Source organism: Grus americana, chromosome 1, assembly GCF_028858705.1.
Source record: "Grus americana isolate bGruAme1 chromosome 1, bGruAme1.mat, whole genome shotgun sequence".
Lineage (NCBI taxonomy): Eukaryota > Metazoa > Chordata > Aves > Gruiformes > Gruidae > Grus > Grus americana.
The window spans coordinates 126,682,257-126,708,211 of NC_072852.1; the positions used below are offsets into that span (position 1 = coordinate 126,682,257).

At 40.7% G+C, this 25,955-nt stretch overlaps 1 protein-coding gene across 1 annotated transcript; it reads left to right on the plus strand.

Annotated features, from left to right (window-relative positions):
* The first annotated feature begins 61 nt into the window (after nt 1-61).
* On the plus strand, nt 62-25,748 carry TMEM47 (transmembrane protein 47). Its single transcript, XM_054829956.1, has 3 exons — nt 62-509; nt 14,178-14,318; nt 21,990-25,748. The coding sequence occupies exons 1-3, from the start codon at nt 284-286 to the stop codon at nt 22,166-22,168; spliced, it is 546 nt and encodes a 181-aa protein (XP_054685931.1). The 5' UTR covers nt 62-283; the 3' UTR covers nt 22,169-25,748.
* The last annotated feature ends 207 nt before the right edge of the window (nt 25,749-25,955 follow it).

Sequence of the window (25,955 nt, forward strand, 5' to 3'; positions counted from 1 at the left end):
GGCGGGCAGGGGGGAGGAGCGCGTCGGGCCGGGCCGGGCGGCGCCGGGGGGACTAGGGGGAGCTACTGCACCTGATACACCGGGGCGGGAGCGCGGCGAGGGCGGGAGCGAGCGGCGCTGCTCGCCGCCTGCGAAAGCCTCTCCCCGCCGTTAGTCAGCGCTGGTCTCGCTGCTGCTCCCTCCTCCCGCCCCTTCTGCGCGGAGCTGGGCTCTCGCTCCTGTTCCCCTCGGGGCCGGCGGCAGCGCGTCCTCCTTTTCCTCCTCCTTCTCACCCCCGGGCCCCATGGCTTCGGCCGGCAGCGGCATGGAGGAGGTGCGCGTCTCGGTGCTGACCCCGCTGAAGCTGGTGGGGCTGGTGTGCATCTTCCTGGCGCTGTGCCTGGACCTGGGAGCCGTGCTGAGTCCCGCCTGGGTGACGGCGGACCACCAGTACTACCTGTCCCTCTGGGAGTCCTGCCGCAAGCCCGGCAACTTGGACAGCTGGCTCTGCGAGTCGACGCTGCATAGCGGTGAGATACGGCTGCCCCGGGGCTCTCCCCGGCTCCGCTTTCCCCCCCGCCTTCAGCCCCCCCCCCCCCCTCGGCGGCACCCCGACCCCGGAGCCGCCCTCTGGCTGGCCCCTGCCCCGTCCCTCCTTCGGCCCTTTCTGCCTTCCCTCCACCTCGGCCGCACCCCGTGCCCTGGCTGCCCTGCCAGCATCCCCGGAGCCGCCTCTCCTGCACCCTTGTCTCCTCCGGGATCGCGTCCCAGCCACCCCTCCCCCGGACCGCAGCAGTGCCCGGGGCCCTGCCCCGCCATCCCCCGCTCGCCCTCCGGGCTCCTCGCCTCGCCCGCTGCCGCCCCGGCTCCCCGCCCGGCTCCCCGCTCCGGCCGCCGCCGCCGGGAAAAGTCTCCGGCACCTCTGTGCTCCCGCCCTCCGCACACCTCCTGTTCCCGAGCCGCTTCGTCCACCCCCATCCTCCTCATTCTCCCTGCCTCCCCGGTCCCGGCGCTTGCCCTTCCCGGGCTGCGCGGCCCCGACCCCACTTCTCCCCTGGCTTGCGGGTTGGGGCGAAGGCGGTCTCTGTAAATAGCGTGTGCTGGCGGGGGGAGCACGGGGGGTCCGTGCTGGGCTCGTCCCTCTGCCTGCGAGACGGTCTAGGGTGCAGCAGAGATGTGAGGTTGGCTTCTGTCTCAGAAAGGGGAGACTGATTTCGTATGTGCCTTTGACCGTGTTTTCACAAAACATCCCGAGTTTGGATTAGTTTTGATAATTTTTTTTGTGTGGCAGTTGTTCTCATATGGTGAGAAGCTGTTGGGGACCAAGTGTCTTATAATTTCCCCCCCTCCGCCCTCATCCCCCGAAGTCACTAGTCTTGGAAAGTTGGGGCTTCGTTACCAAACCCGATTGTTTTTTTTTGTCCCGAGTGAGAACGCCTGGGCTCTGGCTCTCTCTCTGTTCCCCCGCATCTGCTCGTGTGTGTCTTTCTCTAGCAAGTACTGATCTTCCCATCGTCTTTCATACTCCCTTGCCTGCTTGCCACACTCCCTGTTTTGATTTCTTGATGCTCATTCATTCTTCAGCTTTCTAGGTCTTTGGTCATACATATTTTTTTTTAATGTCATTTTGCTATCGCTTGGAGTATTTAAAAAACGGATTGTGAATGATATAAACAAGCTGCCTGTTGAATATTTTTCAGTAATTTCTTTGGTAGTACCATAATTGTTTAGGCTTTCGTGGGTTGTTTTATTTACTTTATGCCTGATAGCAACTTCTGGAGTCCAAACAAAAACATTGACAAACGAAGCCAGCCTCTTCCCCCCTGCTCTGTTTTCATCCCCATCCCTGTCCTCTTCACACACACACTTGCATTGCTAAATCATCCATTTGGATCGCTATGTTCTTCGGTTGGATAAATCATACTGAGACAAGATGTTTGTTTTGGGAAAGGCGGCAAGGGGCTGACTGTGTATTCTAGATGCTTTCCTCTTTTCCTTGCTTCTCTGAAATCCTTGTATAGATTCAAGAAAGTAACTATCTCTGGTTGAGTAGAAATTGCACAGGTTCCTTTGCTGCTGTGCTTATTTCTTCCTGTCATTGTGCAGAGTAGTATTTGAGGGCTTGAATGTTATTTGGAATTTTGTTTTAAATCACGTAATGCCAAAATGAATTGTAAAGAAATGGCGGTTTCAATCAGTTACCAGGGTATCTACACAAACTTTGGAGAGCTTTCTTTTCCTTCCCCAGTATAAATGGAAATTTATGTAGGAATGTCAGCTTCTACGTGTCTCCTTAGCAACGTGAATCCTTTGCCCCTTCTCCCTGTCTCCTGAAATAGTATCCCCTTGATTGCAGAAAGACTTTTCAGATGGCTTGAATGAGAACCTGCTTCAAATCCCCCCCCCACCTCCACACACACTTTATTGGGCTCCCCCCTCAATTCATCTCCCCGTGACGCATGCGTGCGTGTGTGCACACGCACACACATAGAGAAGTGGGACATTAAGAAAAGCAGGACAGCTTATGGAACGGCATAAAAGGACACGAATCTCTCCTGTTGCTTTATTAGTCACCTGTCTCTGTATGGGAAGGTGGAAGATGAATGGGTGAGGATGGATAGGAATGAAACGTAGTTTTGTTGGATGCTGTGTGTTGAAAATTTGCCCTCTCCTGGTGCTTTCTTCTACCTTGTGCAAAAATTCCTGCCTGTCCAGTTTTATTCAAGTTCCTGAATGAGCTTTACTCATTTTCCTTAGATACTTTCCAGTCTGGTGGAGCCAGGTTTCACAAGCTACTGGGGAAGAAGTGAATGATTGTTTTATTTGAGGTGACTGGAACAAGCCCTTCATTTTCCTCGTGTTTGGCACACAGTGCTGGACTCTGAGGAGACCTGAAATACGAGAAACTGTACTGCTCTCCTTTAGCCTTCTGCTAGCGTGTTACAATTCCCATTTAAGTCAATGGGAAGGCTCCCAGTAAGTTCACCAAGTTGGATTGGGCTCATATTTGAGACCATTTTGTGTGCTTGCCTTAATATTTTAAGTGCACTTTCCTCCTACATCAAGGATCTAGCAAGTGGTATATTTTGGAGATAGCGGAAAGCTCCCACAGGGAAAGCTCTTTTAGCTTGATACCAGTGCAAGCAGCTTTGTAGCTGGCTAGCTGTGAAAAGCAGTAGTACACACAGGAAAAAGGCATCTTCACCCATGGTTTTAAGAGATTTACTTCATCATCCCTTGAAGGAGAGCACCTCAAGTGGCACCATCAAGGGCAAGCTCATGCTAGAAGCTGTTAAAGCATATTTGAGGTTTAATTAAAAACCTTTGGTGTAATTAGATGTAGGACCCCTGACTGCTATCAAAAAGGGCAACTTAGTATTGGAGAGCAGAAGGAAATGTACAGAGCATGATTACGTTGGCTGTTATAGCAGGAAATAATCCTTCTCGGTTTTCCTTCAGCGTTGCTAGTGCTTTGAGTATGTGTTCTTGCATTTATTCGCTCACTGTTTTGAGGGGGTTTTTTTACAGCTTGCAAGCAGTCCTTTGCTTTTGTACTGATTTTAAAGTTGTGCAAGTACTACACAGTATTACTGGTTCAAGTATGTAAAATAGTGAGTCGCATTAGGTTTAAGAAATCTGATATCTCAATTTATTTTTTTTTTTTTTGAGTCCTTAGGGTCTATGTAAATGACCTGTTCAATTTGTTTCCTGTAATTGCAGAAGCTGGAAAGGTGTTCTTTCATATCTGTTGTCTCCCTCTTCCCTTGATGAAATTCTAAAATTCCCACTAAGAACAACTTCAGGAGCTGAAAAACTAACAAAGGTGCCAGTATGGAAAGCTTCGTGATAAACTCTTGAGATCCAGCAATGTTGCTTTACAGTTTCACCAGCTGTCTGGGCATAAAATTATTTTCTGTGATCAAAGCTTAACTTGGCTAATGCACAAGTTGTCTTTAAGTCAGCTGTATTTTAAACTCGTGTGCTAAACTAAAGGCAAAAAAAACCCCCAATTTACAGGGTTTGGAGTGTTCCTTTGGTGTCTTTAAACAAATTTTTTTTTAGACCTCATTTGAAGTTGGATTATGTCTAATTTGTGATGGTTCATTTGCAAATTTATCAGGAGTTAAGAGTTATGTATGAATATTTATTTCTATCACAGCATCTGCCTAAAATTAAATGCATCTTGTGTACAACTGTGGCATGTCTGTACCTGTACAGTTTTCTTCTTCCTGCAGAATTAATAACAGAAGGTTGAATTTATACAATAAACTGCAGCCACTATAGTTCTTTAAATCAAAGATATGCAAATATGATGTGGAAGATGTAAATAATTCCATAAAATCCGAGCTGCAGGTAAACATTGTGTATTTTGGCTTCAATACATGTATATGCTATTCATAGAAAACAATAGCTCCTTCACAGCATTTCAGTTTATTGTGAAAGTAGCGCATATAAAAATACGTTTGAATGGTTTCATACTAGTTAACTGTATTCATTCTGGTTTATGGGGGGCATATGACTTTGTTACTTCTCAACCTGTATATTTGTTTATGCAACTAACTTTCAGTTTTCTGTAAGATCATTATACTCTAAGAACTGTCCATAAATGTTTGAAAGACAAAAGGAAAGACAATGTCAAGGAAATAAGTGCAACAGGGTCTCTGTACATGTTTAAACTTAGTGGTGAACAAACCATAAAGGTAAGCTCAACTTACAGCATAGTGCAGTAAGACAACTTGAGTCTAGTTTTGTGCTTATAATTCTGTTCTAATTTGTTCTTAAAATAAAAAAAAGCATCAGGGGCTGCTCATTTGGTAGCACTTGAAGCAGTTTAACCTTAATTATACATTAGATGCGGATATCTGAATTAACATGGCTCAGTAGTCTTGGATGGTATCTGCTTGTTTTGAATTTAAGGGGTTGTTCCAAGGGGAAATTGCTAGCTCAAAAGCAGCTTCCTCGTTAGAAGATCTGGATCATTGCTCAGAGTTGATGTTGACACATATTTGTAAAAAGCTCAGCAAGGCTGATAGTTTGCTATAAAATAACGTAGGAAGAACAAATTTAATTTTACTAAGTCTGAAGAAAGTGGCTTATACAATGTAAGGAGCAATTAATAAAACATTCTTTCTGGTTTTGAAAACTAGTTTTTTGTTTTGCATACTACTCTCTCTAATAATCATCCCCAATACTTTATCTGAAGGTGCATATAAAATCAAAAGCCATACTACTTCAAACTCACTGTCTAAGACCCTGAGCAAGCTGCTCTAACTTTGAAGTTGAGTCTGACTTGGAGATTGGCCCTGCTTCCCATGGGGAGCTGGACTAGATACCCTCCGGAGGTCCTTCCCAACTTAAATTGTTCTGTGAGTCGGTGATAACTGATACTCTGTTTATGCCTGATGTCTACCTGGCTCCTTCAGTGCCTTGACTTGTTTACTACGCCTCACAGTAGCCCCAGATAGAATATTTTAAAGTATGCTCCCTCTTTTACAAATGGACCAGTTATTTTTGCCTCAGACTTCTCAAGACCGTGCTCTGTGGCAGCAACAGATCTAGGACTCCTGTTCTGCTGTCTGGACCTCTTAGTATGACGGAGGCTACCATCTCAGCCACCCTTCTCCATCCAGCTAAGAGACATGGTTACAGCACGTGTGCGTAACGTGTGAAGCTTGTGTGAGTTTATCTGATCAGAGCAAGAGCACCATACACCTTGTCATTGATAATACTCTTTTAAAAAAACAAATAAATAAAGACTTCTAGCCTTAGTGGGTTATTGTTACTGCTGTTGTTCATCGCAGTTTTAAAGTCTGTAATGTATCCTGTTGCTTTGAGTCATGTTCATTTAATAAAGAAGTCTTGCACCAGTAAGTTAAAAGATGTTCCTTGTGTTAGGGATAATATAAGTGGTTTAAATATTTGATGAGATTTTATATTTAGAATCACGTAGAGAGTAACCTTGCCTCCGTTACTGATTTGTGGCCACAGATGACCACATAAGATTCAAGGTAACAAGCGGGAGGCGGGGTAAAGTCTGTCCAGCCATAATGCTTTATGTGTTTTCACTTGTTCCATTTCTGTAATATAAAGGCCGTCGTTTTGATGGGAAGTACTCCTTGAACTATTTTAAATGCTAATTGTTTTTCTCAAGGAACAACGGAATGAGTTTTGAAAATTGCAAAAGATTGCCAGTTTGCTTGAAGAACATCAGTAACTGTGGGAAATAATTACATTCCTGTTCCAAGGCGAAGCATACTTCTTCCTTCTTCAGATTGCTAAAATGTAGTAGTATATATAGAAGAGGTCAGAAAAGGTGAGGTTTTCTTGGAAAGCTTGTATAACACATCTCCCACACTTCTCTTCTAATGTCATAATTCTAAGATTTCCAGGTTTTCGTGAGGTTCTTGGAGTTGTGGGTGTGCGTGTTTGGCTTTTTTTCTTGAATGAATGGATATCCAATAATTAAATTGGCATAGTAGTGAGCTAATCTCAGAAGAATGCCATGTATCCAATGGAAGAAATGCCTGAGTACATGCTGTACTATTCTGTGAATGAATTATAGATTACATGACTTTCTGTAATGCTGTGCTTGTCTTGAAGTACTCTGTTGGCAAAAGTGATGTGCAACGCATGTTGCCTTTAAATAATAAAATAAAGATCTATATAATGGCAGCACTTAAGTCTTTATTTGAAGATGCACTTCACTTAAAGGATTTTACTCCGTGATTTTAGAAATACAAGTAGGTCATGGCTTAGAGAGCAGCTGTACAAAAAAAAACCCCAAAGTGTGTATATATTGTCTAAGTAAGGAATGTAAGCTTTAATCTTCAGGAGAGATGTGTGTCATGGGCAGATGAGCAAGCACCTGCTATGTTTCAAGTTGTTCATACATCTGTAACCCCCCCCAGGCATTAGACTGTCTTATTGTCTTGCAAAATCTGTCTCCTTTGCACAACAGCAGAGTTGCTTACCATATTTTTATTGCTTTTGTTGTTCAATGTGGTCTGCTGTAGAGTCGGCAGATAAAACTTGTGGTGGTGTCGAAACTCACAGAAAGTTTGAGTCCAGCCCCAGTTTCAGGGTCACACATAGTCTGATGAACATGGCAGCTGAAATGGAGATATTGGGCAGATTAATGCAGTCCATATCTTATGTGAGACTGCTATAGAGATCATCCTGAGAAACTGAGGCCATTTCTTCTTTGTGCGCTGCTCGCTCCTCTGGGAACCAATCTGTCCCCCTCGTGCTCACTGTCATCTTGGGGTGGAAGGCAGGGAGCTCTGCTCACTATTGAAAGGGGAGCGGAGTCTGCGCCATGGCTGCCTCATGAGTCCCCTGACCTAGCCAACGCGTCCTTCCCGTGCCGAGGAGGGTAGGTAGTAGAGCACCTACTACCTGGAGCATCCTGCCAGTGGGCCGTTACCGTGTCTGGAACGGAGCCGGCCTCTTCCCCTCTGATCATGGTTATCTTGCTGTGGAGAAAAGTCAAGCCATAGGAGGGGCCTGGGCGAGAGGGACGCAACTCTCTAGATGACTGCTGAGGACTCTTCCTCCAATGCTGAGCGAGCCCTGAGTCTGGGCTGCCTTACGGTAACGTTCGGGTATTTTTCGTGTGCCAGTGGAAAGGTGTGTAAATGGCACCAGAAAGTTTGAAGGGACCGGTTAGGTAAGAGGCACTTCAAAGCAAGACTCAGATTTGGATTCCCTCCTATTTGTTCACAGACCCCATAGATCTCATGTTTATCTTTTTCCAGCTTGAGTCTAGCAGACGGAAGGGAGGGGTTTCGGTCTACCCTACTGGTTAAGAAACTTCTGCGAAATGGGAGCAGAGGTTCAAGGCTGGAGCCAGAGCTGGGAAGCAAAGACCTTGCAGTTTCTGAGAAGTCATCTAGCCCCTGGTATATTGCAGCTAAAGAGGTGCCTGCCTTTCCTCCTTCGTTAGTCAGCTGCTATTGTTAGCCATTAACCTCAGCAAGACACAAGCGTACCAGGGTTTGCCCCAGTTAGCTGTTTTTTGGATGCGTCTCTGTGCTCGTTCTCTTTTTCTTTGGCTGGCTGTAAATAACTCTCCACTTGGCATCAGGAACACTAAATCATCCTACGAGCATCTTGTAATGGTAAATGGAAAGCGACTGATGCCTTATGTGGAGCCTCCGAAGTATACTTAGGAGGCACTTACGGATTTTGGCACCCAGCATAAAGTGCTCAAATTTCTGTTTGGGTGTTGTCAAAATCCTGGTGAATTAGATCTATGAGAGAACCTCACTGTTAAGCCCACCTGTGTTGTGCAAGACTTGGGTTATCGAGGGCTTTGTCCCATGTGCTGTGGTGTGTGGATGAAGACCGATTTCTTAGGGAACAGCTCAGTATGTAAATCTGTTGAAGAAGCAGAAAATTGTTTTGTGTCTTCTACAGACAGCTTCTTTTTAACATATCTGTGACCTCACATAGTTATTTCATGTGTTCAAATTCATGGCTTTCAGAAGAAAGCCTTGGTGTAGAGCGTTTGAGTTCTGTCTTAAGGACATTATGCATTCAGTCACAGCTGGCTGGTTCCCACAGCTCTGGTAACACTTTTTAAGTGTCTGAGTGACTTGAGGATTCACACGCACAAGTCATTTTCATACTTTAGAAAAATCTTATTCTAAATCCATAACATAAAAAGAAAATGTAAAAGCCAGAGTGTGTCTGTGCAGCACCTAGCAGTGATAAGCATATCAGACAAACTGACAATGAACAGAAAAATACGTTATTTACTGCAATTTTTGTGCAAGGCTCTGCTGCGGAAAGTTGTGGCTAGAGCAACTTAATGGAGGTTTGGTGTGGAGACTGCCAGAAAGCGCTTCTCTCTGCAGTGTGCAGAGGTGTATGCTGCGGAGTCTCAAAAGACTCTGTTTCTGGTGCTGGCTGTACAAGAGTGGAAGAGTATGGACCAAGTAACTTATGGACGCTGGGCTTCCCAGCTTTAGCTGATTTGCCCTTCATGCAGAGCAGAATTCATCCGAGCAGCTCCTTAAAATAACATCATTTTGGCTCAGGTGAGGTTCCAAAGGACTGACTTGTCTGTGGAATAATTTTATGTGAGAACTTAATGGTGACCGCAGTGCTTGCTTTACCTCAGTATTTCTACTGAATTCAATGGAGCTTGGCCTTACGCAGTCTGTGCATCTGGATGTGCTGAAGAAAGAGGAAATCTTAGCAATCGTGCAACAAATGCCCTTTTACAAACTAGACTTTACCATTCTGCCTTTGTGTTTTTATATAACCACTGCACTTTTTAAACTTTTACTGGCTATTTGATGGCCTAGTCGATGAATGTTTGTAAACTCAGAAATAGTTTTGAATATGAAGCAATTAAGATTATCTCTAGCTATCTTATTTATCTTAGTTGATTGTTATGACGTTCAGTGGGTTATATTTAATTTTCTATGCGTGGGTGCCTCAACTTTCTGTGCTTTACTTGACACATTCAAATTCATTATTCTTCACTTTAAATGTTATATTAAAATTTCTAAGAATATTTATTGGCTGAGAGAGGGCATGTACGTGACAAGTGGAAGCTCTGCAGTGAATCAGAAAAACTTACCTAAGAGCATTTTTCTGTTTTGTTTCTTACCAAGGTTTTCTTTAATGCTAGAAGAAGGTCAGTCATTACCTTCATCATGGAACAGCTGCATGCATTTTCTTACTTCAGCCTCTATGATAGGACTCAGTAGAGAACCATTATATGAAAGAAAGGAATACTTGATTGTTTCTTAAGAGATTAATTCTGTTCACTTGCATTATCTGGAAAAGCCATATACACAAATGTTTCACATATTCCACAGTATGTTTTTATGTCCACCACTTCTCTTACTGTAGAATACCACATAAATAAAATATTTATAATCGGGGAAACTTGCTGAAAACGTGAAATGTATGCCTTTTGCATTTCTCTTTCTGGTGTTAACAAATTACCTATTTATTAAAAGAAACATTTCACAACTTTGAGATGTTTTCTTCTTCTTTTATGGCTTTTCCTGATTTTCATCCTAGTACTGAAGTATTATTTTGCCCCAAAAATAGAGCAGATAGAGCTGCTCTTAATTAAAAATTAATAAAAAGCTTAAAGCCTTAGGTCGTTTCATTTGGGGGGGAAGAAGGGAGAAGAGTCACACATTTCAATATGCAATTAACACTGTGCTTCCATATCATTAAGAAACAGGCAGAAATTCCAAAGAGCAATGAAACCAAGCTGTCCTTACAAAAAGGCACTGACTTATGTATGAGGAATTATCATCATGGTTTGGGGGTTTGTTTATTTTTTTTACAGAAGATGGTAATTTTAATAAATTTTACACCATATATATTTTGAAAATGTGTTAAGTACCTAGGTTCATATTTATAGATATTTCCAAATACTGAAATCCACCTCCCTAAACCAATATGCAGATTGTTATAATAAAAATTATGCAAATGCTATCATCACCATCAGAACTGCACTATATATTTCCCATGGTTATAGACATTGTGATGCTGCTTGTGCAGTACAAAAACATGTTTGGATTTTCAGACCTACAATAGTATACATTAAGTGAGGCTTTTCTTAAGAAATCTGTCCTGAGTTACTTAACGATTGTCAAAATGTATTCATTCTAGTTGTTCAGATGGGATAGGTGGCATTATCAGTGTAATTCTTAATATATTGCTAAGATCACGAATGCTGAAAAAATCAGAAGTTATGCTTTGTGTTGACTCTACCATTATAAACCAACAAAGCAACTTAATTTGGGCATGACTGTGAGATGATGGGGCTTTTTAAAATCTACAAGTTTATTAAGATTTGCAAGAGCACAATTTTAGTAGTTCCTAACATTTTTCTTTGATAGCGGATATGTAGTGTAAGTAAACCGTAATGATGTACAGTGAAAAATACCGATGTGCATTCTTAAAGTGTAACCAAATTGTGTTTTGAATCCAGGAAACTAATAATGATTGTCTATAAGGTCCCATGTTGCTCATGTTTGTGCACTTTTCTATCTCTGTGAGAACCAGCAGTCTCACTGAACTGCGGAGGCTCCTGAACTGAGTGTAGTAACTTATTTGCAAGATTGGTACATGCCTAGAAATGGTGCAAGCATATTTTGGATACTCTAAAGTAGACTTACGATGTTTATGTTCTGTGTGCCAGTAACACTATGTAACAGAGCAGTCTGCTGTTCCCATTTTGATGCTGTGTGTTATAAATCACTCCTGGGTAGTCCGAGGAAAACTACAGATTTTTGTTGTAGAAAACTGTGTTTTCTGTGTGTGGTTATATTGTTGTAGCTATCTAACTTACAGGATGTTCTTCTTGAGAGGTAGTGATTCAGTTTTCTTTGGATGTTTCTTTTCTTCTGTATAAAGTCCAGTGGCCTGGATTTTTTCTTAAAAAATAATTGCCATTAAGTAGAAGGCCCACGCGGAAGGTTTTACTTCCTTAATCCAACGTAAGTTTTATTTTGTCACCAGGTCAAATGGCTTTCAGACTTGAAAGTTAAGGTTTTTCTAAGATGACAAGGAGATTTAAACATGCAGTTTCCATGGTAGGCAATACAAGAAAATTCAGTACAGTATTCTTTGTGCACTAATGTCTGACCTTCATGATGTTCTTTAACCAGAATCCCTTTCAGCTGCAGCTCAAGGTAAAGGTTGGTGGCATCGGATGCTTCTGTAAACAGGGGCTGGAGCTAAACTAGACAATTCCAAACATTGCAGCCCAGAGCACAACGTTCAATACCTGATCCTCAGCTAGTAGTGAGGAACATTAAGAGCCTCAGTTTTGTCCTACTGTCAACATCACTGAGTAGGTTCTCTTACTCAAGAAATTAGTTTTGTTTAACTAAGTCGGTTCTTTTTTAGTTGGGAGTGTAGGTGTCTTCCAACACTGATTTGTCCTTCTACCTCCCACGTCAGTGCTATAGTAAGGTAGTTTGTTTATTTTTTAACCTTTCCAAAATCCAGATACATCTGTCCTGGAAGCTAAACTATATTCTAACCCCACGCTTGTATCATCTTTGCCTTAGTTATTTTCACTTGTTTGGTAGTCTTGCCAGTGTGTTTTGAAAAGCAATAGGATACTCAACTTTTTTTCCATTTAGTTGCTACTCCAACGTTGCACACCTTTTGTTTGCATTAGACTTTGGCATCTGATCAATGTGAAGATAACATTTAATATTTTATTATTTGTAGTGGCTTTCAAAAATCTTAGTTTCTGAGTTTTCCCATCTGGCACTTTGATTTATTTCATCAATTTTGTATGGCTTTTAACTTTGGGGCGATATGGATTTATGTGTCTAGTCTTCGTGTCTGTGTAATTTTCTAGTGCAAGGGTTCCTTTCATGTTGTTCCAAAGTGGTCCATTCTGTTTATTTCTGTATTTTATATCTGTAATGTGCTCTGATATTGGAAGAATAGTCTCTAAATCATCAGTGCACTTAGCACTTGGTGTTTCTGAAGGATCATGTTAACATTAAAAATCACTCTTCATAACGTTCCCATCCATAACTAAAATCGTATTTCCATCTCAATAATAGTAAAGCAGGGGGACACACAGCAAACTGATGTTAGAGATTGCATGCTGAAGGTAGGAGAATGAGAGATTGTTCCAGCCTTGGGTTTTGGTCCAGTAAGAAAACAAGGAGTAAAAGAGCTTGGAAGGTTGAGTACTTAGTAATTAAAGTATTGGTAAACAGCGTGCCTGGATTTCCAAAACAGAATGAAAATAAATGTGTATGCTTGCACAAACATGCCTTTAAAATAACTTTCTTTTTTAGCAATGCTTTTATAGCTCTTCTATTCACTTTCTTCTTTTAATCTCCTTCATCCTTTTTCATTTAATATATGAAAGCTTTTTGGTGATAATGGCTGCCAGCCTTCCGTTCCCAAACCCCACAGCTGCGTTGTCGGTATCTTCAGCAGATTAGATCCTTCTTGAAACTGGATGTACTGTTTTTAAAAAAATTGAATTTTGCTCTTGTCAAAAAAAGAGTGTGAATTTTGGTTGTTCTTATTTTAGTAACCTTAGGATCTCTAAATTTATTTTGGAAATAATTAATCTTCTTTTCTTTGAACTGTGTAATGCATTTGGACATTTTATTCTGAATATCGTATGAGTCCTAGTATTTTCAAAGTAATGAGAGATGCATTGGATCAATAGGTCCTTTTCCCACAAGCTGATTTTAGATCATCTTCCTTGAACTACAAAATTGTAGTGATAAACAGTAAATAGTGATCCGATTCTTTTTCCTGATGCCCTGAAGAGAGACAAGGCGTTATACTCCTTTGCAAAGAGAGACAGCACAAAGCCCGTGCCTTTCTAAAATCCTACAGAAGCTTTTAAGTTAGATCTTGAATGTTGTGTAGACGCATGATGGCCATCAGCTTGCAAATGGATTTTGTCTTATGTGATTTAAGACTGCAAGGATGTTGTTTATAACTGCATCCATTGTGTATGAAAACAACTAGAAAATACACTGGGCCGAACGCAGAAGTTGCTTTTGGAGAAAGAAAAGAAAACCTGACACTTTAGGATAACTGACGTTTTAAAATGGACTTCAGATTTGACTCTGTCTGCATCTGATGATCGTTACTGCCTTTATAAGGGCTTAACTTCCACCTTTTTTTTTTTTTCAGTGTTGATTTTTTTTCCGTTATTCCTTTGAGCATCTCCTTCCTTTAAGTTTTGTTATTCATATTATGTGGCCTTGGTCCATCCCAAGTGACAGGTGTATATGATGAGCCTCCATGCATTTCCCTTCCTATGTCACCCTCATCAGCTCAAGCAGAGGTTTGACTTCCGTCTGTGAGAAAGTTATGACAGACTGGGGGTCAGCTAACACACACTAGCTAATCCTGACCCAGCCTCAATTTTTCATTCTAAATTGGACAAAACCAGGGGACTAAATTATTCAGTCTTACTTGAGCCAAAATCCCAACGAGGCCAACTAAGCCTTGAAAAAGTGTGGGAGGTTGCGGCACTTTGCTCCTGAGTTGCATCTGTTGTATGAAGGTGTTTCGCTAATTAGGAGAAAAGAAATCCAAAGCACAGTTGTTTATTTACCCGAGCCTTGATGCAGCCTCTGTGCTTCTCATCTTCTGCTGTTTCTGTGAGGCCTGTGGGCTTGTTTTACTGAAATTGATTTTTCCCCCCCCCCCCCCCCTCCTCTCTTCCCCCCCAGACTGGCAGATAGCTACTCTTGCTTTGCTGTTGGGTGGTGCTGCCATCATTCTCATAGCTTTCCTGGTTGGGCTGATCTCTATCTGCGTGGGATCTCGGAGGCGGTTCTACAGACCGGTTGCAGTCATGCTCTTTGCTGCAGGTAAGCAGATTACTGGCACCATTATGAAAATTTCATGAGAGCAGCTTCACGTTTGTGAAGGAAGACGTGCCTTGTTCTGCATACTAATTCAGAGGCATTTGGTTTACTTCAGCGTTAACTCCTGTGAGGTTTTTCAAGATACCAGTTCCGCACGGCATTAATCGCTTTTGGCAATTGCACTATTATTGGTTCATAAGCAATTATTTATTTGCATTCTATGTATTGTTTTGTGAACTACATGCAGCACAGGAAACTACAGAGGATAAATCTCAAAGTACCGGTTTTAGTCTGTGACTTTGTGCTGCTCGATGTCCCCATTTTTATTCTTCATGCAAAGACATTTCTGTTAATGTGCTTCCTTTTACAATTTTAAAACAGGAGAAAATTAGTGCTCAAATGTGAACCCTTGAAGCCCTACGTGTGAAAAGAAATAGGATTACGTTTCAAGGTGTTTATATATGCCCCTGTGCCATGGGGAATTAATTTCATTGTGTCAGCTTGCTTACTTAGTTATTAATTTAACAAGCTGTCACAGTGTAGTCCCTGTTTGGTTTTAAAAACATGAAAATGGAACAGTTTATATAGACTATCACAAAATCTTAAGGGAGACTCGTGAATCTGAATTGTCCATAAAACTGGTCCAGTGAGATATAATTACAATATCAAATCATCTCCTGTTGTACGTTCTGGTGTTTTGGGGCTTAGTCAGCACGCATGTTTGTGTTTCTCCTGAGATTCACCAACCGTGGTTTGCCTTCATCCTGTCGCTTGTATCTGCATTGGAGCCAGCAGCTTAAGCCCCTTCTGATAGCCCATCATGAAGAGGATGACAGTGCCCAGTCTTCGGAATGTATTAAAAAAAGAAAAAAGCCGCGTACAAGGATATGAAAAGATAAGAGCACGGAATGTGCAGGGTGTTCAGGAGTGAAGCAAAGCTCCGGGGAAGGCTCCTGCTGCCCCCTGCTGTTAACCATACCTTGATTGAGCTGCGGTGCTTTAAGGTGCACTTTTATTTGCTCAAGAGATGTTGTTAGGTTATATTTTGTTTGCTTTTAGGAAATGAATGCAACCTAGGGTCAGATTTCCTAAGCAGAAATTGTATCTTTTTGTTCTATGTGTTGTGTTGCTTGCTTCGTTGAATGAATAAAGGCACTGGTGCCATTATTTTAAAATTTAGTGTTAATTCTGAGATTGTAAAGCATGCTGGGCAGTTAATTTTGAAGGAAATAGCATTATTGAATTTTCTTTTTTGGCTTTTTGACTTACTACATGATGTTAAGAAAAATTAACTTAGTAATTGTTCAGCCACACACTGCCTATCTTGCCATATTGCTCATTTACTATATAGTTAATTTTGTACTAAAAAAAGAAACAAATTTCCCCAAATCCTGTTGTTTGGCTTAAAGCTTAATCTAGTCTTTTCTGCATAAAATTAGTTTTAGTGTTTACTACAAAATTTGGAGGGGACAGGGGTTTAATGCTTACTTGCATCAGAAAAGACAATGTAATGATGCTTTAGCTCATGATTGGTGTTCACCTCTTTACCTCTGTGTGTGTGTATGCACATCCATTTTAAATAGCCATGACCTAAAGCATATAAGAGGAAGAGAGATGATGAGGCCGAGACAGCCTGCCCCATTCTTCTTCATTATCTGGCAAATCTGAGGGGAATCCTTTTGGGAATTGATGCTGACATTGTTAGTGTCATTTCCTACAGATGTTATCTTTAATGTCAGCTATTTTTAGAGCTGAACATGGACTGGCATATCTTGAAAGAAAGAGTCCCCTACTGAAGAGGGGAAAGTTAAGATTGCAGCACAGTGGAGTTTGTGCCTTGTGCAGCTCTCCATGGATTCAAACCTTCACCTGTGGATTTCACAGAGGTTCTCTGAGGATAAACCCTGCCCTGACCTGTGAATCTGCTGACAAGACCAAATATTCTGTATGACTCTGGTTAAGAGTCTACCAGCTGCCTCTGGAAGAAGGACATGGGATGAATTGCCCAGAGGCATTTAATGGTCTGTGTGGGTGTCAGGTAGAAAACATCACTGTGTGCGAGAAAGGACAAAATGGAAAAGTGGTTTCCAGGCACTTTAGAGTCCAAACAGTTGGCTCCAGGCATTTTTTTTCTTAAAGTTTTGATTTTTATTTTTTATTTTTCTCAGCTTCAGGTTTCAGTTAGCGACTCCGTAGGTGAGGAAGAAGATTGACTGACTAGGACTGGAAGAGATGAGAAAGCAAAAGGACAAAAAAAAATAATTCAACCTAGATACTGAGAATAAGTCAGCAAGTGATCAACAGATGTGAATGTGTTTAAAATACATACTGTCAGCTCTGTGTAATGGGGAGAGGAACAGGTAATGGAAAAACGTGGAGTGTACAGAGAAGCAGTTGCAGGACACTCTTGTTTGGAGCCACTTTGGCTCATACAGCTCTTCCCCAGTGTTTTCGGTCTAGTAGAGGTCACTAGCTTATGTAATTGCTGGGGGGTCTTAGTGCTCATGAACCAAACGGGCCCTGAAAGCTGCATCCTCAAGGTACAAGCTCACAAACTTGTCAGTGTAGGAGTCTCATGATACGATTACCAGATAATTAAGTGCTAACCAAGTCTTAATTTAGGGGGAGAAAGTGTAATTGTTTAAAGTCCATAAAAGCAAACAAAAAAGGTAATTTAAAAGATGTTTGCCTTCTAGGGCTATGTTTTAACAATGTTTAGAAGAATAACCCGTTGAGGTTAGTAAGCTTTTAACACATTTCACAGGATGCTCTTCCATGTAAGGTGGGGAAACAGTGGCTTAGTGAAAGTAACGTAGGTGAAAGAGTAAAAGAAATGATGGCAGATGATATTTGAAAAATACTTAGAGGATGTATCTTTCCATTCTGACAGAGCGCAGCCCGGCTGGATTGTGTCCCAAGTTTTGTGCTATTACCTATTTTCATAATGGTGTGGAAGATAGAATAGAAGTGTACTCGTCAAATTTTACAGTGAAGCTAGAAAAAATTGCAGATATATTAGAGCTCAGAATTTCATGGAATGGTCTGAAAAAGTAGGACTGACTGCAGTAGGATTTAGTGCAAGTTGCTGCAGGGCAGTAGAAAAGAGTCAGCATCAAAGAAATATTGATAGTAAAGATACTCTGTAGGTCATGTAGTCCAGCCTTCTTGTTGAGGCAGGACAATCGCTAACACAAGGTCAACCAGCTGCAGCTTTGTCTGGACCAGTCTTGAAGAACTCCAAGGATGAAGATTCCACAGTCTCTCCAAGCATGTTGTCCTGGTGCTATACTACTTATATTTTTTTTCTTTCCTGATGTCCATTCTGAATCTCTTAAACTGAGATTTGTGTCTATTGCCATTATCTTAGGTTGCCTGGCACTACAAAGAAGAGGGAGTTTTTTTCTTTGTTTTTTCTTTCTATCATCATTGCAGCTATGTTTTCAGGTCACTGTAGACCCATTTGAAATTGCTCCTTAGCCGCTTCTTTATGAATCTAAATAAACCTAGCTCCCTCCTCCTCCTCCTCTTAAGGATAATTTGCTTCAGGATTCTGATTATCTTGGGAGCTCTCTGGACCCTTGTCCTTCATTGGTGAATCCACGTTCACTACTGATTGCCACTTTGTTCTGCATGTGCCTAGAGGTGGACTCCAAGAGGATATACATAATGTTTGCAGGGATTGAATTGAGGCCGACCGGCCTATAATTCTGTGCACTTTTAACTTCTAGCCTCTTTAAAAATGGACACAACATTAGCCTTTTTCCAGTCATCTGAATATCTTCTGATCACTGTGATTTTTCATAGATGATAGAGGGCTCACGATCACATCGACCAACTCTTTCATCACCCTTGGGTCAATTCCATCTGTCCCCATAGACACAGATGCAACTCTAAGTCATCCCTAATTTGTTCCTGCACTGCTGACACTCTCCCAGACCATGTCACTAAAAGGTTTTGGAGAAACTGTCATGGTACATCATCTGTCATTAGACTGGCTTTCCTGTCCATCATCGTATAAATATGTTTTCTGAACTTCATTTTGCAACTAATGCACCTGTGGGAATCCTTCTTTATTACCCTTTTTGTCATTTCCTAGCTTAATGTGGGACTCTAGCTGGGCTTCAAACTTCCTGATTTTGTGTCTAAGTATCAAAATAGTGCTTTTATACTCCCTTCTCATTGTCTGTCCTTGTTTCCTGCTCTTGTGTGCGCCTTTCTTGCACATTCATTGAGAAACTCCCTGTTTGGCCAACTGGGCTTCCTGCTGAAATTCCTGGTCTGCCTGTGTAGCAGGATGGTATGTTCCTGAGCTAGCAATATTTTAAAAATCAGCACGTACCCCCCTTTCTCTTCATGTTGCTTCCCAATTAATTGCATGAGTTGTATTAAGTACAACCAACTTCCTAGATGTGTGCATGTGTGTTAATCTTTAAAACTGTAACATCTGTTGGTTATTAATGAAGTGTTTTACTCAATGTGAATGAGCAGGAGGTATGGTGTAGAGAACAGAAACACAGAACTTACTAGCCAGCATCACCATTTTCGTAAATGGAGACCAATTAGAAAACCACATTATAAGGTTTTTTTGGACAGCAAAACTGTCAAACATTTGACCAAGGAAAAAAAGATTGTATTTTCCTAGTTTTAAAGCGTTTGTTGTGATTTTTTTTTAATATATATAAAAAACATAGATGGTGAGTACATATAATTGCATATATTTCATGTAAATGGAACAAAACTAGTATTCCTGTTCCTGTGCAATTGTCTTGCAAGCATCATAGTGCTAGTCATAAAAATGGGTCTAAACTTGAAGCAAATAGTCTAGTTTGAGATGACTAGTCTTTTTTGAGTAGCATTTTGAAGTGTAATTTTTTTTTTAAGATTTCTTTTGCAGCCTTTTTTTCTACAGCAAAAGACTAGCACTTCTGAAGAAAGGTAGCACATACACACACTTCCCATAAGCAGGTCAACATAGCATGGAGTTCCTTTAAATTCATTGGAAGCAGATCAGTAGTTGCTAGCATTGGTTTTAACATCTTTTTGGGTCGTTCTCGTCATTTTTCATAACTTCACTAGCTGTTTCTAGCCTACACAGGAACCTTGCCACTTTATGGGGAGCAACAGTGACAGAAGGCAAAAAAAAAGTGCAAAGCGACAGCAGTGTTGTGAAGTGTGGGTGTTTCCACTGGCCAGTTGCTGCCAGCACTTCCTTTCAATTTTTCAATAGTGTAGCTGGGCCAGTAGTAGCAAAAGAAGGACTATAAAAACGTTAAAATACCTGTTATGGGTATTACTCCTTTAGCCACATGTTCCTCTTCCAACAGAATCACTTTTTAGTTTTGTTTTGACAAGTCCAATCTGTAGATTAAAATTCAGCATACTTGATATGTCAGATTGAGGGAAGGTGGAGAGCTTCCTTGGTTGGAACTTCACACGCACACACGGAGCAGAGCAATTCCTGTATTGACTCTGCAGAGATGCTGCAGCCCCGGTTCAGGAAGCCCCTGAAGAACTGGCTTATATCCGTTCATCTCAGAAAATCCTTTTTGACTTTGAATGGTCTTAAAGATGTGTCTGAAAGCAGAGCATATGTTCAGGTATTTTTGGGTGTAATGATGCTCTCATTATACAGAATTGGACTGCATAATCTTTTCATAAGTGTAGGCGCTTCCCCTAGTGTACCCTGTCAAAATTTCTTCAGTGTTGCGCAGTATTTTGTGAGCTGGAAGACAAAAATTGTATTAAAATGGAATAACACAAAGTAACACTTCAATAACTTCAGGATTAAAAAAATCCTGTGGATTTTGCTACCCACATCAGAAAATCCACTATCCAAACATTGTTCAGATTGTCAGTCTCAAGTAAGAGTCCAAAGGCTAGTCTGTAGGTGAAGTAGACGGGGAGGAGGGAAAGAAGTTTCCAATGAGTGTTTTGTAAAGTGTTATCAACAAAGGGTGTGTAAGGAACATTGGAAATCATCTCCCCATACTGGTCCCCATCCAGAGGACAGGAGAGCGTAAGTCTCCGGGAAAGGTGCCAGTTTGACAACACTATAGAGAGTGTTTGGGGCTGAAAAGGCAAATGACAGATTTCGTATGTGTGAAGTGTTCAAGCAGTTAATGTTGTTTTATTTTCCTGTAATTTCTCAGTGTAATTTCAGAAGGACTTCGGTAGTCCAAAGTAGTCTTGTTTTCTGCTATCCACTGCCAATATATATTGGCGCTGACTTTGTAACAATTCTCTAAAAAGTGTTCCCTCTTCTTACGATACCTAATAAACTGTAAAAAACCGACCCAGTCAATATTAAAGAAGGTAGTTATTATGGCATTACATTGCATACCATTGAACTTTCATCACTGTGTGTCTCGGGCCTGCAAATACGTATGCACGTGCGTAACGGCGTGGATGTGCCCTCCCTGGCTGCCATCGGGCGCTGGGGCAGCTTGCAGAGGCGGTCGCCTGCTGAAGCCTTTAAAAATTGCTAGTGTTAAATGCTAGAAGGGAGTGTTGCGATAAGGACGTATCATATATTTGAAGGGCAAAAAAGGATGTTTTGTACGTTCCTGTGATGTTTAGTCTTCTGTGGGTGGCAGAGCTGGAGGCCTGGAGAACCACTGCATCGTGCAGCTTGTTCTTGTCTTCACACCAAGTGTAATTTTCACCTACTTCCCCTGGAAACGGTTGTCCCAATTATACTGTTAACAATATGCCTGAATGTAAAGGAGAATGGACACTGATGAAACTAAATTCTTGTGAAAATTGTTCTTCATCTGTGTATTTTCCTTTTCAGGTTACTGTATGTGGTTTGGGGTTTTTTTAATGTAACACAGTAATTAACACATATGCTGAATTCCACTGTAATGTGCGGATCAGGCTGCAGGAGATCTGGCTCTCAGAGGCAGTGCTGTAGAAAGTAGTGATTTTTAAGTTTTTTCCTGCCTTGGATTTGATCAGCTTTATTAGCTTTTTTTCATCATGAAGCATTTCTGACCCACCCCTTGAATTCATAACACAAGGCAGTGTTTTGCCAGTTGGAAGTTTAATGACTGATCAAACTTTATAGATTCCTTGGTATTCTGTCTAACAATATCATTAATTCTGATTACAGTACACAGCAATGCATATGAAATATGTAATTCAGTGAGTCTCTACTGAACATAAATATGTATCACCTACTGCAATGAATTATTTCTAGGCTAAGTAAATGATTTGATTCTGAGCTATATTTCTTAATATTCGTTTAGTCTTGTGCCTTGTTTTGATTTATTTATAATAGCTATAGAACAAGTGATCTTAGTTTTGTTATTATGGAAGGAATAATGACTGCAAACTAAAATACAAAGGAGAGGCAGGAAAGAGTTGGGAAAAGATTGCTTTCACTGTTAATTTCATGGACATCTGAAGGATCATCATTATACCATAGCAATAACATTTATTCATCAACGAGGGAATATGGAAGAACTGCCCTGTTCTCGGTGGATGAAATGAATGTGATAGGTTTTTGGGTTGTTTGGGGTTTTTTTTGGTTTTTTTCTTCAAAAAGAGCAGTACTTGTAAGCTAAAAATGCATCAAGAACATTTTAAGTGTGAATTTCAGTTACATGATGTTTTCCTTGTTTTATGAAAAAAATTAATTAAGGCTGCTTCTGACATTTGGGTTTTTTTCTCTTTCAGTTGTTCTTCAGGTGTGCAGCTTAGTCCTTTACCCAATCAAGTTCATCGAAACGGTCAGCTTGAAAATATACCATGAGTTCAACTGGGGCTATGGCCTGGCTTGGGGTGCCACTATATTTTCATTTGGGGGTGCCATTCTTTATTGCCTGAACCCTAAGAACTATGAAGACTATTACTAGAATCATTTAATGAAAAGAAAAATAACAAAAGGATTACTCCATCTTTTCTAACTCACAGTTTTTTTAGAACAGTTGTGGAGCACCAAACAGTCTGCTCTGTTGATAAAATAGCCTTTGCCTTTTGGGTGTGAACACTATAACCAGCTTTTACAACCATTTAAAAGAACTGCAAACACTAGGATTGCTGATCTTACATAGGCAGATGCTGCAAGCTGCTGATACATAAGCTTCATTTTTCCTGACAACAAGCAAAAGGATCTACGTGACAGCGATCATTGTGAGAAAACTAGTTGGAATGAGAATGCAACGCCAGCATCTGCTGTTGCCTTCAGGGGAGCAGCTGGTATAGGCTCCATTTAGAAGTTTCCCTGTATCATAGAGGATTCAGATGTCTGATAAGCAGGCTATGGCATCTTGTACAATAGGCTGTGTTGGCCCCTTGTTACTTGCTCAAAAAAGCTCTTAAGGAATTAGTTGCAAGTGACTGTGTTGAGGGCAGTGAATGTAACTGGTTAATGACTTGTCTAATATCTGCATTCAACAGTCTTCTGGGAGAATAATTAAAAAAACCAAAAACCAAGCCACCAACCACACAGAATTTCATGAATCGGTAATCGACATCACCGTGCCAGCTGTAGCAGATTGTTGAAGGAGGTCCAAACCCGGGGACATGTGCTTCTGACTGTGTAGTTGGAAGTTGTCTCAGCTCTGAGTGTTTTGCTGGAGGATGGAGATAAAAGGGAGTAGAAAAAGACCTTATCTGTCCCTGAGGCATCTAAAATGCATGAATGAATTGCAGTTGTCCTAAGTACCCATTTAACTTCTGAACGTTGTAATGAAAAGAATGATATGGAACAAGTTCAGTTATTTTTTTGAAAGGTATTTGTTAGAATAAATGAATTTATATAGTACAACTATAAATGCAGAGGGAAAGAAATGATTCATCTTAAAATTGTAATATGAGCTGTGATGCAGTGGTTAAAATACTAACTTTATGCACATTCTTGATAGCTTTGGATTGGTACCCCCAATTTTGGTTGGTGTTACAAAATAAACATAAAATGGTTTGTCTTCTGTATATGCCCTTGTACAGACTCTGTGTTGTGGGAAATGCTTAAAAGTTCACATCGAGTTAAGATAGAACTGGACAAAATAACTACTTGCTATTCTCTGTGTAATCTAGTACTTACTAAAAAATGTTTTCTAAGGCTGTTGCAAAGAAAAAATGCCTTTTTTTTTTTTTTTAAAATCTGGTTAGGTTGTGAGTGTCTCTGATCATCAAGAATACAGCTGAGACCCCATCATGTCCATATTAAAACATTAGCACTGCAGGAGGTAATCTCTTGTTTTTAAAGGCTGAGTTTATAATGGACTGGCTGATGATTATGTACATCTAATTACTCCTTGCTTAGTATGTTTCCCACTTAAAAACATTCAGAGGCTGTACACATGAAATGAAACCCAAGATAAAATAGGGAGAACTTTTACATGAATTTAATCCGCATCACTTTTATTTTTGTTTACGATTTGCTTATTTGGATATTTTCAATTAATTATGAACATATTTTTATACAATTCTAATCTTTAGAAAGAACTATTTTTTTTAATGGAGAAATTTAAAATATATTCTCTGTGGACCTCTGCAAAAGCAGCTTTGCCGGGGTTGCACATCCACCTCTATACAAATGGTTTTGCTGGTGCCATGGAAGAGACTGCTGAATTACTCGACGTTAAGACCGCATCTACAGTGTTAATGCCTGCGCCGTCGTTTGCAGGGCACAGAGGTTCTGCATTGACCATGGGACTACAGGGCTGCCTTTAGGAGGTTGTCGTGAAAGTATTGCTGAAATACGGGGATGGTTTATAAAACTCTGGAGCTCTCAAATTAAATCTTTACTACCACGGCAGAATATTCTGTATCAGCAGTCTTTCCAGGACCAGTGGTGATTAATTAGATTAGACAGAGCAAAATGATAGTTTGACTTGGAAGGGATTGTAGGGCAGTGCCTGGAGAACAAAAAGGATGGGAGGAAAAATTATGTCCACTTGTTTCACAGGCACCAGAGGGTGTCTGTAACTCTGCTTTTTTCCTGAGACTGACTTAAGGCAGATATTCAGTATTTAGTTAACTCTGTATCTTTCTGAACAGCTGTGTAGTTCCACTTTTATTTAGCAGCATGAAGAACATTGTAGTTTGGCATGGGACTTAGGTTAATGTAGAGAAGCCCACTGTGAGAAGATTTCTGTACCTTCTAGGAGAACGGTGTTTTGGTGCTGACGTTGTGTGTCACTTCTCCTATGCTGACAAGGAGGTACAGTGCCGAACCCATATCATACCTACTGATTTATCAAGTAATTTTTCTTTATGTAGAGTTTGAGCAAAAAGAAATGTCAGGCCTAAGGCATGCGCTCTGAAAGTCACCTAGCTCTTAATATGAAAGATGTTCAGGCAAATCTACAAACGTGAATGCCTGAAGACAAGGTTCTTCATTCATATTTGAGTCAGAGATCTGATTTTCAGTCTGAACACCTGCTTTTCGTCTTGAAGATAATGCAATCTATTAGGAGACAACCCTCAAACTCCTCAGGTCCTTTGCATTTGGGCATCTGGTATATGGGTTTAGGTACCTACCTTTAGCTTATGTTGCTATGGCCATTTCCCCCCTCCCCCCCTTACCATTGCCAATTTTGGCAACCATTCTGTTTCTCAGCACTGAACTAGAAGTAAAAGCAACATTCTGCTGATTTTTTTTCTAGCCGCAAACAGGATACACACGTGTCTTGAGTGTACGTACGACAAATTAATCATTTTGTATGTTGTGCTTGTGTCATACCACCATTATTTCAGTTCTTTGGCTTCATCTCACTGGCAGGATGATTTTCTCACACAACAAATCCATTGTTTTTCCTCCAAATATATATGAATAAATATATATATAGCAAACTTGCAAGCAGGGCTAGTTACTTGTATTTTTTAAGCTTAAAGTATACCGTCCGGTGCTGACAAGTACCTAGCACCTCTTTGGATTTCTTGCACAACTTCGTTTAGCTTTTGTAAATTTTAAAAACAAATATAGAGACACCTATGTGTTTGAAATATAAATGATATATATGAATTAGCATGTAACTGTATATTATTAAACATGCAATGAACTGACTGGTAAGTGAAGTCTAATCTTATGGCTAGCAATGTAATTTATTCAGACTGTATTTTTGTACAGAGCAGTGCACACTAACCTATTGCCTCTGTGTCCTCTATAATGCCTAAAACTGTGCCTAGAAATTTCATTTCTGTCTTTAAAGGAAAAAGAAGACAACTAAATGCTTCATGTTGTTGATGGTTTTTCTGATGTTGTTCTTTATTTATTTTTGAGAAGTGTATGGTATGTTTATTAAATGAATCCATCAAAATATGGTTCGTTTTAAATGGTCATTGTTAGCAGGGAAAAACACTTTTTTTTGTCAAGACTTTTAAGTTTGCAGTTTTAATACCATTTCTGCATTTCACGATTTTTGTAGCTTACATGAAGTTATATGTGAAAAAGTAACTGAAATAAAAAAAATTGTTACACTAACCAAATGTACCCGTTCTGCTCTGAGTGAAATATATATGTATGCAGCTGAAACTGGCCTGGTTTTCTGTTGGGCAGGCTGAGAAGGAACAGTCTGCTTAGGCTAATGAATATGCCTGGTATTCAGGTACCATACTAAAGGAGTCTTACCAAAATATACAGGGGGGAAGAAAGAGAGGAAGAGATGCAGGATCTTGGTGATGTAACCCCTCCAT